This window comes from Achroia grisella, unplaced genomic scaffold (genome assembly GCF_030625045.1).
Source record: "Achroia grisella isolate CSIRO2021 unplaced genomic scaffold, CSIRO_AGI_Agris_v1 utg149, whole genome shotgun sequence".
NCBI classification, from domain to species: Eukaryota; Metazoa; Arthropoda; class Insecta; order Lepidoptera; family Pyralidae; genus Achroia; species Achroia grisella.
In genome coordinates, this window is record NW_026712644.1 from 3,334,403 (window position 1) to 3,353,703 (window position 19,301).

The window sequence follows — 19,301 nt, forward strand, 5'->3', positions numbered from 1 at the left end:
ACGAACGTAATGTTATTGCTTTTAGGGTTGTAAATTGAAAAAAGGAAATATAGCCTCAGAGCAATGCTTGAGTAGTTTTTTTTTTTTCTTCCACTGGCTCCTGCAGTTGACTAGTTGGTCCCGCGATTTTGTACAACATAATCATAAGCATGTTCTAATTTCAAATTTTCATTATCTCTGCGATTTCAAATTATGAAGCTAATGTTATTGCTTTTAGGGTTGTAAATAGAAAATAGGAAAAATAGCCACAGAGCAATGGTCGGCTAGTTGAACCCGCGATATTGTACAACATAATCATAAACATGTTCTAATTTCAAATTTTCATTATCTCTCTGCGATTTCAAATTACGAACGTATTGTAATTGCTTTTAGGGTTGTGAATTGAAAAATAGCCTTGGAGCAATTGTTGACTAGTTTTTTTTTTCTCTTCTGACTCCTGCGGTCGACAATCGATCCCGTGATTTTGTACAACGTAGTCTATACATCTATACATATAAATAAAATGGAGCGTTTGTTTGTAATATTGAAATAAACGTTTTTTACTACATGCAAATGAATATAAATACGGTACATAAAAAAAAATTACAATTTTTGTCTGTCTGTCTGTTTGTCTACTCTCTGAAATGGCTGGACCGATTTTGACGGGACGTTTTTTGGCAGGTAGCTGATGTAATAAGGAGTAACTTAGGCTACTTTTATTTTAGAATAATTAAGTTTAACGCGGACGAAGTCTCGGGCACAGCTAGTCTAGTATAAATATGTTCTAATTTCATGTTTTCGTTATCTCACCACGATTCGCGCCACCCCTGTTTCCCCTCGACACCCGCCTGAGCTAACGGTTTACGCTGGCGGGGCACCAGTGGAGGATGAAGTCAGATCAGTCAGCACATTATGTGCTGTGACCAAGAATCAACCATGATGATTTCCAGTAGGGACCGCGTGGAGGCTGACTTAACCTAGCACATTTTTAGCAATGCAGCCACTAGTCCTTATTACAATTATTTTTCCCGCTTTCCATCGGGTTACCTGTAAGGAAAAAAATGTTCAGGTTTTACTAATATTATAAATGCGAAAGTTTGTGAGTAGGGATGGATGTTTGTTACTCTTTCATGCAAAAACTACTGAACGGATTTTGATGTAACTTTACAGTAATATAGCTTATACCTCAGAATGACACATAGGTTATAATTTAAAAATATATTATGGAAATTGGGTGAAATATAGTGATAAATGTCAAGTAAGGTGAAGTTGCTTTGCACCGTTAATGTACTAGGAGATTATAAATTCATGCAGATCGAACTGTGGACGCAGCTAGTGTAACAGTAAATAGTAGGTGAAACCGCATGGACAGCTACTATAACAATAAATGGCAGATGAAACCGCGGGGCGTTGTTAGTTGACTAATATTTGGTGGTTTCGTCTTGCTACGACTTGTATAAAAATAAATGGTAGGTGACACCGCGTGGCGTAGTTAGTTAACTAGTATTTGGTAGTTTCGTTTTGATACAGCTGGTATAAAAATAAATGGTAGGTGAAACCGCGGGGCGTTGTTAGTTAACCAATATTTGGTGGTTTCATTTTGCCATTACTTGCTGTGCGCATTCCGTTATACGCATTATATTCTCAGCATAGGTATACTGTATGTATGTCTTTACAGAATAACAGTTAGGTTTGCTTTTTTTTTTTTTTTGAGGGTTAATAATGTAATGGTGCACCCGCCTGCGCTAACGGTTTACGCTGGCGGGACACCAGTGGAGGATGATAAGATGAGCATGAGGTCAGGTCAGTTAGCACATCGTGCAAATTCATCAGGAATTTAACACGATGGTTTCCAGGTAGAACCGCGTGGAGGTCGACCTGACAATACTAACAATCCCCTTCCCCCCAGTTAGGTTTGCTTCGTGCGGGTGTAACCGCAGGCACAGCTAGTATAAAAACAAACAGCAGGTGAAACCGGACAAATAGACTATAGTTCCTGAGATTAGCACGTTCAAGTAAACAAACAAACTCTTCAGCTTTATAATATTAGAATAGATGGGCTTGTTTGACACAGGCACAGCTAGTGTAAGAATAAATGGCAGGTGAAACCGCGGGGCGTAGTTAGTTAACCAATATTTGGTGGTTTCGTCTTGCTATTTGCTTGCTGTGCGCGTTCCGTTATACGCATTATATTCTCAGCATAGGTACACTGTATGTATGTCTTTAACGTACTAAAACATAATCCAAGGTGTACTTTATAAAAATAATGGTACAAATACCAGTTTCGAGAAGTCATCATTACATACAAACATACAAGTAATTGAATGTCGTCACACATGCGCGCGTGTGTAGGTGTGCATGTGTGCGGTTGTATACGTCGGTCGACTGATTTTGATGCTTCAATTTTAACTAATATTGTAAATACAAAGGTGTCTGTCTGTCTGTTACCTTGGTATGACTAAACGGCTGAACGTATTGCAATGAAATTTGATATTAGAGAATAGATGTTTATTGCTAACTGTTATAAATATGTATATCAAAAATCACTAATCTATACATATAAATAAAATTGGAATGTCTATTTGTAATATTGAAATAACAGTTTTTTACTACATGCATATGAATATAAATACACCAAATACACCAAAATATCATTTTTGTCTGTCTGTCTTTTTGTTCCGGCTAATCTCTGAAATCACTGGACCGAATTTGACGGGACTTTTAATGGCAGGTAGCTGATGTAATAAGGAGTAACTTAGGCAACTTTTATTTTAGAAAAAGAAAGTTAAATTCCACGCAGACGAAGTCGCGGGAACAACTAGTGATATTATAAATACGAAAATGTCTCTCTATTAACAGTTATATGTATGTGCAATTATAAATAAATAACTTTAACGGTAACGGCTGAATATATGTTAATGAAATATTATACAATAGTAATAATATCTTAGGATAATTCACACAGCGCCAGTCACAAGCTAAGCAGAGCTTGTGTTAAGGGTGTTATACAACACAAGCTCAGCTTAGCTTGTGACTGGTGACTGACTGACTGATACAAATGCGTAGATAATTTTTTAAAAAATATATAATATACATAGAGAACATCCAGAGCAATGTTTGTTCTGTGCGAGCAATCGAACCCGCGACCATCGGAAGTAAAACGGTGGAGCAACGAGGCGGAATAGAAAAAAATAATCAGGATCTTATAGTACCGGAAAATTTTCTATACAAATATTAAAAAGTGTAAATTTTATTGTTTATATTGACTAGGCTCCGAATTCTACATTATCAAATAACTAAAAATACCGCAAGGTGTTAAGTCCAATAAATGTACTGTTACTTTTGTACTGTGTGCATTATATAAATAAATAAAAAAAATATAAAACACAAAATTATACTAAATAACAAAAAAAAAACATTTAAAATAATAATATCGTAATATAATAGTGTATTTTAATAATATACAAATTACGTGGTTTGTTACCGGTGTGTTGCCTCCTACACAAAAGATCACGCGTTTATTCTTAAAATCGACCTTCGATCGGAATTTTTTTAAGTTGTATGGTGATGTGTTGACGGAGGCCTGAAGGTCGACTTTCGATGAAATTTTGGTCTCGATCGGTCAAGCCGTTTCGGAAGAGTATCTTTACAAAGTGTTGCAATTCTGATCTCTAAGATCGCTCTGCTGTTTCGCAATTCGCTTCATAAATAAATTAGTTTTTTCCAACTACACAGCTGAAAGCCAGTGATTGTATTCCTGAAACGGAACAACCGAAGTAGATTTTGTAATAGACGTCGTACATGAGTTTTGTCTATTTCACCCGCCAAGCGGCTCGTAAATGTTGTATTAAAATACAGTAATTGAGTACTATATTTAATATGTTACGAATATAGTAACATAATTTCGTGTTTTTCTACAATGTCAATAAACAGCTTGATGAATAATAAATATAATGTTGGTCTATAAAAAGTATCTATTATACCACAGTAAACTCTTTCGGTTGTAGTATTTCTGTTTACTTCTCCAGAATGACAATGGATGAGTAGTAGTTGTTATACTCTTTAAACAGAGTCCATGTGTATTGTTGATTTATTATATGCAAATTTATGTATATGCATGTGCTGTAATAAATAAAAAAGTATCACGGATGTTGATTACCTCGCACCAGGTGCGCCATCAGCTTGTTTGCCATTCCGATTAAGAAATAAAAAAAAAAAATGTGTTGTATTTGTGCTTTTTATAATAAAAATAATAATTCCTTGCCATTTAATACAACGGCTTCTAAGTCCCAAATTAGGTAGAGCTTTTCTTATTGGTACTGGACAACTGATATAAATAGATATTTTGTTTTTGTAAATACATACATAATAAGTAAACATCCAGACCCGATACAAACAATCGTAATCACGAATACAAATGTGATGTACGAGATCGAATCAACCACTGTCGGAAGAACAGCGATGAACTAAACCTCCAGACCACTGACCCCTTTTGACTATTTTACTCTTGCGAATGACTTCTATTTGGTAGTTTGTATTCACACAGAATAGTGTAAAAATGTAAAATGGATTCATCATTGACTAGGGTAAAAAGTCGTTGGCCGGCATTAGAAGCTTTGTTTCGATTGTAGAATGCAAATTAGCATTGATTTTACAGTAGAAGTGGCATGACATTTTAGTACACTGAAATGGCAACGCATGAGTGGTATCACGGATATCATGTGATAACGTGATATCCGTAGTGTAGATCATGTGTCTGGGACGACGGTTACCTCTTACCTGTTCGATATTTCAATCCGTTTCCCTAAGGTTGCCTTGAAAAGATTGCTTTTAGCAATAAGGCCGCCTTATTGTAACGATACATGTGTCCTTTGTTATATTATTTGTGCTTCTTCTTTACTGTATGTTGCAAATAAAGTATATTCTATCTATCTATCTACTTTTTATTTAGACTTAGTTATTTTCATCATAATACTAGCTGTCCCGGCAAACGTTGTTTTGCCTTAACATAAAATAAAAAATTAGGGGTGGACTACCCCGAACATTTAGGGGGATGAAAAATAGATGTTGGCCGATTCTCAGACCTACTCAATACGCTCACAAAATTTCATGAGAATCGGTCAAGCCGTTTCGGAGGAGTATGGGAACGAAAACTGTGACACGAGAATTTTATATATAAGATAATAATGCCAGTCACATCCTGCGTTATTCCTAACCTAATCTTCTACAATACAATAAAAATAAACCTTTTACTGTAATGATGAAGGATCAGATAAATATACAGTTGGTACTATATACCTCTATGTTGGTACCACAGTTGGTATTTGTATACCTTTATGTTGGTACCAAGGATATATGGATGGAACGGGAGAGGAGTGAGGGAGGCTCTAATTGTAAACTTATTACTAAAGACCTTCACTTTTTAACTTTCTTCAAAATAAGTTTTCCAATTACAAAGACCAAATAGCTTATACTTTTTTGAAATTTTCATAGTGACTAAGAAACATGACAGTAATAATAATAATAATCTCAGGACATTTCACACAGCGCCATCTAGACCCAAGTTAAGCTAGCTAAAGCTTGTGTTATGGGCATTAGATAATTAATACAAATACATAGATATATTTTTTCGTTCGTAAGTACATACATATTATACATAGAAAACACCCAGATACAAACAATCATACACACGAATACAAATGTTTGTGCCATGCGAGGAATCGAACCCGCGACCATCGCAAGTAAGGTGTGCTAAACCGCTATATCACCGAGGCCGTCAAACAATAATTAACGTACAGTAATAAGTAAGGAGCTAACAGAATATCAGCGCTGCAGAGTTATCTGTAGCATTATGTTGAGTTGGCCTTTTCACTTTTGCGGCACATAAAGTCATCTACATTTCTTATATTAATTCGTGTTTTTTCTGTATCTCATGTATGTTCATTCATTCATTCATTCATAATTTAAGAGCTACGCTCTTGTCGGTGGAGCTCTTGCCACTTTCCGTATGTATTTCATGTATGTTATGTGACTGTAATTGTGAATAAAGAATGTATCTATTACATAGATTCTACTTAATTATTACATACATATTAATTACATAAAAAAATATTAAAATTATTTCTTCGAGGATCATAACTGCTCGGTCCAACTATACCACATCTAGACGCCGCACACATACGTATATTATTGTCTTCACGTATACGCCACGCTGTGCGTTTGTGTGCGTGAGTTCAAAACGCTCGCTGCTACGGGCAAAGGCAATAGCTGACTTTTCTCAATTTTTACTTTTAATTCTATTTTTTTTTTTTCTACGACCGCCTATTGTTCATGGCTGTTGTTTATTTGAATTTGATAATTGTAATTTTAAATTAAGAACGCGTAAATTGTTTTTGTTTTGAGTATTTATGTAGTACTTGTTTATAACATTAGAATGTTATGTTATATTGTATTTTTGTATGTTTGTAACGATTGTAATTTTAAATTGAGAACGCGTAAATTGTTATTTATTTCTTGTATTTTCTTCATAACATTAGAATGTTATGAAGAACTTGTATTTTTTGTTTGTAATTAAGATTTAATTAAAAAACTACTGGACCGATTTTGATGATTCTTTCGCCAATCGAATTCTACATTATCCCTTAGTAACATAGGATGTATTTGTTAGTAGAAACAAATAGGGATGCCTACGATATATACAATAATAATAATAAGAATAATGACAAGTTGTGTTTATAAACTTGTCATCTTTATTATTATTATTATCAAAGGGGAGATATATAAAATAATAATCTTTGGACAAATGACATAGCGCCATCTAGACCCAAGTTAAGATAGCTAAAGCTTGTGTTATGGGTACTAGACAACTGATATAAATACTTAGATAATTTTTTTTTTCAGAAATACATCAAAAATATACTTAGTAAACTCCCAGACCGATACAAACAATCGCACTCATGAATACAAATGTTTGTGTCGTGCGAGGAATCGAACCCGCGACCATCGGAAGTTAAGTGTGTTAACCGCTAGACTACCGAAGCCGTCGACAACACAAACAAGATGTAACAAAATTTGCAATAAAATGTTTTTCCTGGCATGCGTTGCGGAAATGTTCACCCAGTGTCTTATATCCTGTCCATATTATATTCAAGTAGATATGGAGAGCGTCATGGTTTAGTAATAAACTACTCCGTCTCTCACCCAAGAGGTCATGACTTCATCAGATGGGGGAAGGGAATTGTTAGTAATGTGGACTTATGAACTCATTACTAGCAATGTACCATGTCAGGTTGACCTCCACGCGTTTCCCCCTGGAAACCTGATGAATTCCTGGTGAATTTGTCACGATGGGCTAACTGTCCTGACCTCAGCGGTTCCCCTGGAAACCTGATGAGTTCCTGGTGAATTTGTCATCATGTGCTAACTGACCTGACCTCATACTCTTCTTATCATCCTCCACTGGTGCCCCGCCAGCGTATACTGTTAACGCAGGCGGCAGCACCATTCCATCATCATCCATTTAAAAAAAAGACTTCCTCAGATGAGAAAAGAATCTGTATTAATTTTATAATTTTGATTTACCGTTCTGTGAAGGAACTAACGATACCTATTTCAGGTGTTTCGATGGGACACCGCGTGGATGTCAACCTGACATGGTACATTGCTACTTCAATCGTCTAGCTTATTCATGATATATTATCTACATCGTATATTTGGAGAGTCTCGATGGTCTAACGGTTTAACACTAAATATATAGCACTTTGGGACTAGATGGCGTTGTGTGAATTGTCCATAGATATTATTTCTTTATTTTTTTAATACTCGAAAATATTCGGTTCGAGTTACGGGTTACACGGTACTACGGTTACGGCTGTTATTATTATTATTATTACTAGCGCGGTACCTGCGACTTCGTCCGCGTGGAATTTAACTTTATTTTTCTAAAATAATAGAATTTTTCTACAATAAATATTACATTAGCTACATGCCAATAAAAGTCCCGCCAGAATCGGTCCAGCCATTTCAGAGATTAGCCGGAACAAACGTACAGATAGACAGACAGACAAAAATTATAAAAAATGTTATTTTGGTTTATGTTCCGTATTTATATGCATGTAGTAAAAAACGGTTATTTCAATATTACAAACAGACACTCCAATTTTATTTATATGTATATATATGTTATAGTAAACTAAATAAACTGGCTTTTAAAAAAATTAAATTTATCTGAGTTTCTTGTCTGATCTTCTCAATTGCATCTGTACACTGAACTGAACGGTAGGGAGAAAATTGAAATACAAAAATTTAAGTTCATAAGCGGCTAAAATGTCCTACATGAATAAATGATTTTTGATTTGATATATTTTGACTCATAAAAGTATCAGTATCGGTAGTATCATAGTAAAATATGTTGATTATATTTCAGTTATATGCTATTTTTTAAATATAGAATGCGAAATATCCATTTTAAATAAATATATTACTTTTTTTTATTTATTATCTAGAAAATATCAATTCGAAATATCGATTCAAAATCGGTATATATAACTTTTTTTTTTTTATTTAATATTACGAAAATCTCGAATATTTCAGTGTAATCGAAAAATATTCGCGGCAAAATATTTTTCACTTGCCGCGTTGTCTGTGTACACCGCGATCGTAATAATAATAAACTGTGTTTGTGTGAGTGACGTGTCCACGTGTTTGTGCTGTGCCTCGTTTACTAGTTTATTAGACGGACGAGTTGTCGTTCGAGTTACTCGACCGTCTAATAAAATTGCTATGCTACTAAATCAATTTGTTAAATGCGTATAAAGTATTTTGTACATAATAAAGTTAATAGTTATATTATTATTACTTGATGGATACTCGTAATGTACTAGAATTTATTTAATTGATTAAACTCTAGTAGTAAAATTAAATGTAATTTTTAACGTATACTATTTTTTAAAATGAATGTACGTTGATTTTCAAAATATATGCATTTGTACAAAGCTGATAATGTAACAAATCGTTCAGTAATATTTAACATTAAAAAGGCATGTAAATATCTTTACTTACATTTGTATTCCATTTAAAACGATAAATATATGATAGTTATAAATATGTGCAAGTAATTTATATACTATTGCGTGCTAAACCGCAGGATAGCTTTATTAGGCGAAATTGATAATGTAAAATATACTATAAAATGAAATAAATTTATTAAGTTCCTGGTTTATTCCTCGTTATAATTAGAAAAATAAACTATTTTTCCTTTTTTAAATTGTTAATAAACTTATTATTTATCTCAAAATTTCGTGTTTACCAACCAAATTAGTTAATTAACAAATAGAATATCTTTATACGTTGTCAGAGAATTTTGAACATTATCGACATTAAGATGTTACTATTCTAACATTAATTGGTTAATCGCTCAAGTATTTGTTTCTTTCAAGTAGAGAATACAATGTAAACGCTCACTGTACTGCTGATAGCCCCTTATCTCATCTACTACTACGTCAACAGACTTGCTGTGTCCCTTTCTAACTCGCTGACCATCCATCAATCTTTCTCATTCATTCACCGGTACCTTTCACTCATTCACGCGAGGTGCACCTACATCGTTCTATTTCGCTCGCACGCCGGTCGCGTCGTCTCCGTCCCGCTAATGAATTAAATCAACAACCTCCTCGCTTGCTCCCTCTCGATAAGGAGATGATCAGCGTTCCATATTTGAATTTATTTTCGAAATAGGTATTCGATTTTTGAGACTATTTTTTTTTTCATTAGTGATGTGATCATATCGGTGATATTAATAACTAATAGTGGTCGAGACTTCGTTCTCATTATATTTACAACAGATTTTTTTTTTTAACTTTGATTTTCTACGATAATCCGCAATGTATCGTTTAAACCAATTTTATGATTGACGCGCACAATCGCACAGATATACCAAATTTCTAAAATCTGTTTTTGTGTCAGTATCATAAGCACGAATTGTGTTATAGAAAAGATATTTAATATAAACTCATGTACAGTAAGAATAATATAAAAGGATGAACATTATTTATTTAGTATTTTCGAACTATTCTAATGCTGTTGGTCGCAGCTGTTTCACAGAACGAAAATAGAACCGAATGTAGAAGGCACATCAAACACGCGGAAGGACTTATGGAACGGCTGAAGGCCAACTCCTATCTGACGGACTTTAGTTTGAGGATAACGCTGAGAGTTCATAACTCGGCTCAGACCGTACATTTCGTCCGTTAGAGTAACTATCGGGGAATGCTACATTGTGTAAGTCTCTGAGTAAAATAATTAGAATCGAGTTTTTTGAGCATTTTTTGAGCTAATCCATGACCAAATTTTGATGTATTCATTCTTTGAAAACTGACATGATCAGCAGTACGAACATCACGAATTATACTGCAACGTACGTGGTCTAAAAAGTTAGGAAGTGGTGCTCTAAAATATAAGATCTCACTACGCCATTCAAGCGTCAAACATTTCAAACAGTACATTGGCTTTCACTGACTTTCTCTTCAACAATAGTGTAAAATGCTCTTGCTCTCGGTATCCGCCAGCAGTTTTTGATTTTAATTAAACTAAATTTATCAACACCTTGATGGATTGTACTAACTCGTCGGCAGGGATACCTATTCCTACCAAGTAGTTTGCTTTTTAAGCTGTGTATCGCTTGAAGAGTGAAATAACAGAGTATGGAGGCATGATATCTTAGTCATTAGTAATGTTATACAAAAGGTACCACACCACGGGCGTCAAGAGTTGATTTGATGTTGGTAGTGCCGTGTATTATGTCGCCCATTTGACCCGACAGCTTGTTTGCAAATTTGTTTTTGTCAAATATTCTTAATTTTATTTCACATATAGTTTTCAATTTGAAATTGGAACACGCCAGTACAAATAGAATTGTCGTGTTCCAATTTCAAATAAATGTCCTATTTTATTCAGCTATTTATGTGTTTAGTTCTGTATAGAACAGGTTATAATCAAGTTCTATTAATTCCAAATTCAATTTAAGTTGTAGCGACTAACAGACCATTCAAGCGATACGTTAAATTGCATGCTTGCGTATTTCCAGACATCTGTCGGCCGATTTGCCCTGGAAAGAGGCACTATAAATCATCTCTCGTTATCAACGCGACCTTCCCATAGCAGCCACTTGTCGTCAAACTCGATTTTCGTCCATTGTAGCCGACCCAATGTGATTGACCTAACGCAACAACCGGTTTTTACTATTAATCACTCTGACATAATCTAATCGTGTAATATATCCGAACTTGCCGCCGCGGCGCTGCCGATCGTGGGCGACCGCGGCCGAGCGCGCCCGACCTCGTGACAGCTCGTCACTCGTCCGTCACAGCGCGGCACACTTCTCTTATGTACTGAATTACATAGGTGCAGTGTACGCGCCGCCGCGCCGGTAACTCTAGCGTCTCACTATTTACACGGTGCAGTTTCGAAAATCGACGGTCGATCGTCCGCGCGTTGTGTCGCGTCAATTTTTCCATGACATCTATCGATTTGGTCACGTTACCGATAGGCGATTTACGCAATTGCCTGTTCCGCGGCGCGCTGCACCACGCTTTCAGGTGTTCGCTCGATGGCTTCAGTTTTCTACAGAGCCCGTGGTGTTCCCTTGCGCACGTGTCCCGCTGTTTACGTGTAGCTCGGTACTTGCAGCGTTGCTGGCGTTAGTACGGAGTCAATGACTCGCCGGCGTGACACACATTCCGAGTTGACTGACGGAACGCTAACACGGCCGACGTTTGTTGCTAAATTTATTTTTTTGCGACTCGCGACCGCAGTGTATTCGCTAATTTATTGTTTTACAACTGTTTCTTATCAGTTAATTGCGTGTTTTGACGTTTCGCTGTAGTGTGTGTAGCGTCTGCCAGCGCTTGCATTGTTTGGAACGTTATCAAGGTATATCTGGGCGTGATAGCGACGGCTTCAAAACGAGCTCACCGCGATCTCGCGACGTACGATTTCCGGTTATTGACGATTATACGTGTATTCGTATTGTTATTTTTTGCGATTGTTTTAAATATCTGTTATTTGCATAACTTGTATCGGTGATTGCATACAGATAATGTTTGTGGAGAACTTATCTTCGTTTTGCTCTGAGAATAACGTAATAAAAATATTGTAATGTTGGTTTAGCAAATAGACTTAGTGTACGTATGACGATATCTGTTTCACTTATAGGTAGAAATCGTTTTACGAAACGGTTCTCACCGTTTTCATTTCGGTACGTTATAGACACCTGCCACTAAAATATCTCCTTAATAAAGATTTACAATACGTTTCGTTTAAATATCAATCCTATGAGTTACAAAAAAAAAATATAAAGTTACATTTTCGCGAAAGCGCAACGTTGCAGTTGCTAGGTAAAGAAAAATGCAAATTGGATTGTCGATTTCGAAACTTTCTCACGCACATCACTACTTCGAGTAGAACCACACACCGTATTCCAAATTTAAAAATTGTTCTTTACCTAAACTAGACAAAAATGAGTAAGTTGACGCGTGCAAGAAATTTCACGGACACAGCCTCTTCAGTTATTTATAGATGTTCTGTTTGATTTGTGTACCGCGCAGCGTCGTAGCTTACCTACATATCTACGTTCGTAGCTCGCGGAATGTATATAATGTACATCTTGCACTATGTAGACCGTATGTACAGCGGATATAACAATATCAGCGGGCCGCCTCTGTGTGCGTGCCAGTGTAATGAGCGCTCTATGTGCTAAGAAACAGTAAAAAGTATGGCGCGAACGCGCGGTGCGGCAACGTCGCGTGCGTTCAGAGGCCTTGCCACGGTGAAAACAATAGTCTTTTTATTATTTTTGAATAATTTATTTATTCATACACGTCACACGATTATAATCAAGGATATTCTTTTCGTTCGAATATCTATGATACATTTCGCAGACTATTGATTACTGTAATATTAGTAATTTTCACAATTAAATAAAATTGTAATAAGCAATTCCTATTCGAATTTTGAAACTGCTCTGTGTATAAACGCAGATATACCTGTTTACCTGCGATCACATTATCATAAAATAAAACCATAGAACATTTTAAACGCCGAATCGTTACTGGCACATACAAATGTCATACAAATGAACAAATCGATATACCCATGATAAAAAAACAAACAAAGCCAACGAAAATAGCCGGTTGAATAAAAAAAAAATAGTAACCGATGTTGACCTTTTGGAACGCGCCTCGTTACTAGTGCGGCCAGCTGACGCGACGTTGCCACACCTCCGGCCGTGGATTGGTATCTAAAAGCTTATCGCCTCTAATGCGGTCGTATTAGGACGACATTCGTATAGCAATGTAAAGTATATAAGGGATATAGGACGTTTTGTTTCAACGTAATGACACTTCCCGCGCGAAAAATTCGAAATGCTTTTTATCAGTCGCGCTCTTGACGCCGTCGTCCGTAGATTTTCGTGGTCGATTATGATTTATGAAAACATCATTTCTATGCGAGTTTTTACTCGATCGAAATTACTCTTCATTTTAGAACTTTATTATATTGTTACAGAGATAGAGGCCTTATCTATACATATAAATTAGTGCTATCTAACTAAACTAGTAATAATCTATCTAACCAAAGTGCCCAAAGTTTGTGTTTAGTAAAGTTTAATAGAGTTATTAAAATTAGTGATTAGTGCGAGATCTGTGTGCAGTGTATTTATTTAAATTTACTATCATTTAAACAAACAAAAACACCAAAAAAATCAACAAACATTGTGAACTATTAGTACAAAAATAAAGCTGAAAGTACCAGGGACATATAAGAATCAAGGAAGTGGAAATTTGTATTTCGAACTCGCCGTGCTAGTACGTGAGAACGGCAGATAGATGGCGCGGTGACAAAGTGGCCTACATGCCGGTGGCGCTGGGCTCGCTCGGCGGCGAGGGCGAGTACCGCGAGTACGGCCACCATCTCTCGCCGCACCCCCCACACCCCCCACACCCCCAACACCCCCAGCACCTGCAATACCATGAGTACGCGCCGCCGCCGCCGCCGCTACCGCCGCCAATCTACCACCCGATACCGGACCCCTATTATAGGTAAACTCCTCCAGACTTATAATGCCCTGGTCAAATGAATGTTTACTTCGGTATACTCTGCTTCTGTTCTTTCTTTCTTCTTTCTTCTTTCTTCTTGTCGTGTCCCAAAATCGAAAATAGTTTTTTATTTTAACCGACTTCAAAAAATTATGATGTTTGCTCGCTATTTTTTTTTTAATTATTTTATATCATTGTTTTTATCCCGACAAGCAAATTATAACTTTTTAAGTAGATATTAGAATGTTCTAATTTGACCAAAACAAAAAATTAAAAATGTATTTACGAAAAAAATACCTATGTATAAATATCAGTTATCTAGTACCCATAACACAAGCTTTAGCTAGCTTAACTTGGGTCTAGATGGCGCTGTGTGAATTGTCCTGAGATTATTATTATTGTACTGTATTTTAGTATTAATGTAACATATTTTTATCAGTTGTATAGTACTCATAACACAAGCTCTAGCTATCTTAACTTGGGTCAAGATGGCGCTGTGTGAATTGTCCTGAGATTATTATTATTGTACTGTATTTTAATATTAATTTAACATATTTGTATCAGTTGTAGTACCCATAACACAAGCTTTAGCTAGCTTAACTTGGGTCTAGATGGCGCTGTGTGAATTGTCCTGAGATTATTATTATTGTACTGTATTTTAGTATTAATTTAACATATTTGTATCAGTTGTAGTACCCATAACACAAACTTTAGCTATCTTAACTTGGGTCTAGATGGCGCTGTGTGAATTGTCCTGAGATTATTATTAGTGATATATTTTATGTTAGTAATTCTTATCTTATCCTGAACATTTTTCAAGGCCTTTCATTGTATTATAAGTTAATAGCTAGCCACCCCGGCTTCGCACAGGTGTACATGTATATTAACCATAAATATAAACCTTCCTCAGAATCATTGTATCTAGTAAAAAGAACCGCTTCAAAATCCGTTGCGTAGTTTTAAAGATTTAAGCATACATAGGGACAGACAGACAGCGACAGCGACTTTGTTTTATACTCTGTAATGATTAGTAGATAATCATACCAACGTCTGTCCCTAATTACGTCTTTGAAAAAAAAAAAACCTTACGAAGCAGTAGACTATAACATAGTGACGTCACGGTGACGTCTATGGTTTTAAAAAAAATATATATTGTTCTTCTTAAGCTGTTACGATTCATTACCAAATATGTAATCATTGGTAAACAAAAATCTCTTGTTATGTTCAATCATTAAGAGCTATTTTCCTACATATTACACACTTTTGTTACACAAAGTTGTCTTTCATCAAAATAACCTCTATGATGTTCAGTATAGGGATTTTTATAGAATGACCAGCTATTCGCCCTGGCTTCGCATGGGTATACATGTATTATATATATAAACCTTCCTCTTGAATCACTCTATCTATTTAAAAAAAACCGTTGCGTAGTTTAAAGATTTAAGCATACATAGGGACGGACAGACAGCTGATGATGGTGCCCCGCCACCGTGATAGGGGGCGAGTGCAGATGGCACTCCAAACCAAAGGAAGGACTTATGGAGCGGCTGAAGGGCAACTCCCGCCTGATAGATACGACTTTAGTCTGAGGGCACCGCTAGGAGTTCGAACCTCGGCTCAGGCAGTCGTAATATCGATCTCCGTTTGAATTGGACGGGGGATCGATCGGAGATGGGGACGGGGGATCGATCGGAGGGGGGTTAGCGCAGGATGCATTCCATTATCACCAGAGTCGCATAATGTTACAGAAGTTAGTAAAATGACTTGTAAATAAATTAGGAAGCCGTACAATAGAGTTTAGGTCTTCATTTCATTACGAATAAACAAATCAGCTTTCCAATTAATTTATATCGCAAAACGTTGTTTTGCCATATAAATTGATAACACTATAAAAAAATAGGGTGATAGGAGGGTGAAAATTTAGGGTTGTATGTATTTTTTAATGACACATTATAAAAAGAATATAAATAAAAAAAATTGTATAAAAAATAAAAATTAATGTTAGGGGTGGACCACCCTTGTCACTTACGGGTATGAAAAATAGAGAGTAGCCGATTCTCAGACCTTTTCAGAAAATTTCATAAAAATCGATCAAGCCAAGTTTGGGAGGAGTATGGTAACTAACATTGTGACACGAGAATTTTATATGAGAATGAAATATACATAGTTTATCTCTAAGTGCTCTACTGAACTAGTGTTGCCACCCATCCGGGTTTCCCCTGATTTGCCCCAGTTCAGGGGGCATCCGGGGAACGTCCGGGGCATTTTTTTTGGTTTAATATTAAAGTCCTTACTTCCTTACTAATATTATAAATGCGAAAGCAACTCTGTCTGTTTCGCTTTCTCTCCAAAACTACTGAACCAATTTAAATAAAATTTGGTACGCAGATAGTTTAGACCCTGAGAAAGGACACAGTCTAATTTTTAATGAGAAAAAAGGTTTGCAAGGAATTAAAATGTGAGATGAAAGGTTGTATGGAAGTGTCGTCATTTTTAAAGCTCGAAGCGTGAAACTTATTTCTTAGGCGTTGATGTAAATATTAATAAATAATACATAGAAAGTTTGTAAAGATTTTACCTCTAAGGGAGTAAAATAGAATAAGGGATGAAAGTTTGTATGGAAATTTGTCATTTTTAAAGCTAGAACGACGAAACTTTTATATTTGGCGTTTTATAATTAGCCTAAATGATTAAAAATGCCATCAAGGGACACTGTACCACGCGGACGAAGTCGCGGTCACAGCTAGTTAATAATATGTGTTTTATTTTAAGAACAAAAAAAAAATCGAATACAAATTGTTACAAACTGTAATAAGATTTTTTAGGAACATTTAAAATGATGATAAATAATGACTACATTTAATTTTAAGGTCTGAAAATAAATAAAAAGGTGATTTGCTGTTTCTTATTCCACTTTAAAAAAAATTGTTGACATGTTCAGGTTCTGGACTCTAAAATTCGGGGTTTTCACGCGTCTTGTCCTTGTTTGTAAATTTTAAAGATGGCAACCCTATACTGGATTGTTAGTAATGTGGACTAATAGCCTCATTGCTAGCAATGTGATATCAGGTTGACCTCCACGCGGTTTCCCCTGGAAACCATCATGTTAAATTTACTTCTGAAGTTACCACGATGGGCTAACTGTCCTGACCTCATACTCTTATCATCCTCCACTGGTGCCCCGCCAGTTAAACCGTTAGCGCAGGCGAGTGCACCATTCCATTATCACCCATAAAAAAAAACACCCTCAATAAAAAAATGTTCATATTTGGGGTATGTCTTTAAACCATCACGTTAAATTTACTTCTGAAGTTGCCACGATGTACTAACTGACCTGACCTCATGCTCATCTTATCATCCTCCACTGGTGCCCCGCCAGTTAAACCGTTAGCGCAGGCGAGTGCACCATTCCATTATCATCCATAAAAAAAAACACCCTCAATAAAAAAATGTTCATATTTGGGGTATGTCTTTAAACCATCATGTTAAATTTACTTCTGAAGTTGCCACGATGTACTAACTGACCTGACCTCATGCTCATCTTATCATCCTCCACTGGTGCCCCGCCAGTTAAACCGTTAGCGCAAGCGAGTGCACCATTCCATTATCATCCATAAAAAAACACCCTCAATAAAAAAATGTTCGTATTTGGGGTATGTATTTAAACCATCATGTTAAATTTACTTCTGAAGTTACCACGATGTGCTAACTGACCTGACCTCATGCTCATCTTATCATCCTCCACTGGTGCCCCGCCAGTTAAACCGTTAGCGCAGGCGGGTGCACCATTCCATTATCATCCATAAAAAAACACCCTCAATAAAAAAATGTTCATATTTGGGTTATGTGTTTAAACCATCATGTTAAATTTACTTCTGAAGTTGCCACGATGTACTAACTGACCTGACCTCATGCTCATCTTATCATCCTCCACTGGTGCCCCGCCAGTTAAACCGTTAGCGCAGGCGAGTGCACCATTCCATTATCGTCCATAAAAAAAACACCCTCAATAAAAAAATATTCATATTTTGGGTATGTGTTTAAACCATCATGTTAAATTTACTTCTGAAGTTGCCACGATGTACTAACTGACCAGACCTCATGCTCATCTTATCATCCTCCACTGGTGCCCCCGAGTGCACCCTCAATAAAAAAAACGCTTGTATTTGGGGTATGTGTTTATTTTTATTTTCACGATTGTCTCATTTTCTCAGCGTTTTTATTTTATTTTCCTTTCTTTTTCACAACTTAAGTTGGTGACTACCAGTACCGAGGACGGGACATGCCAAGTCTCACGTTACTTTATTCTGCTTGATGGTCCATTCTGTGGCGTTTAGGAAGCGACGGACTATGCAGATGTATCTAAGATGTCTTTTGTAGTGGAATGTAGATGTCGTTTATTTAATTTCAGATCGTCTATTGCTATATGTAGTGTTTTAGGTATAGTTCCTGTAGAGTTCTTTTCTCTTTTTCTCTTCTTTTATGGATTTAAAAGAAGGTAATACTCACCTACACGGGCCTTAGCCAAGTGTGGTAGAGGTTGTGCTGGGTGAGGATATTGTTGAGGAGGTTAAGAATTTTATTATTATTATTACTATTTTTATCCAAAAATTCTCATCTCCCCTCTTAAGGAGAGGGGAGATGAGAATTATTATTATTATTATTATATATATACAATACCCTTAATAAAAAATGCCTTGTATTTATTATTTGGAGTATCTTGATATTGATGTAGTACCTTGTCTATTTCCAGAAGGCACGCGCCGTACTTCGGACAGCCGGATTACAGAGTTTACGAGCTGAACAAACGGTTACAACAGAGGACAGAGGTACGTCATACGATTTTTTTTATATACTCTTATTTTTTTTATGTATACATTGACAACAGGCCTTACTTAGACCGTACCCTATTATGCCTTACGCCCAAACATAATGCACGATCGAAAGTTACGGACACGAAAAAACATGACTAACTTTCTGGTGATGGAAACATCGTTAACAAACAAAAATCTTACTGCACATTCGAAACTCAGCGACACGAAAAAACGCTCACTAACTTACTGGTGATGGGTACATCGTTAACATAGAAAAATCTTACTACACGTTCGAAACTCACCGACACAAAAAATACTCCAACTTTCTGATGATGGATACATCGTTACCAAACAAAAATCGTACTACACGTTCGAAACTCACCGACTGGAAAAAATCCTGACTGACTTTCTGGTGAAG

General features: G+C 36.2%; 1 protein-coding gene across 4 annotated transcripts in view; it reads left to right on the top strand.

The window, feature by feature from the left end:
• The window catches only part of LOC131840712 (LIM domain-binding protein 2), a 70,448-nt gene that overhangs the window by 36,133 nt on the left and 15,014 nt on the right, over positions 1-19,301 (top strand). For 3 of the 4 annotated variants that reach the window (XM_059188902.1, XM_059188904.1, XM_059188903.1), the window contains exon 3: positions 18,823-18,898. In XM_059188902.1, the coding sequence (XP_059044885.1) occupies positions 18,823-18,898 (76 nt within the window). Of the gene's footprint in view, positions 1-11,801; positions 11,908-13,539; positions 14,073-18,822; positions 18,899-19,301 lie in introns of those variants that run through there. The other variant, XM_059188905.1, reaches the window with a different exon arrangement.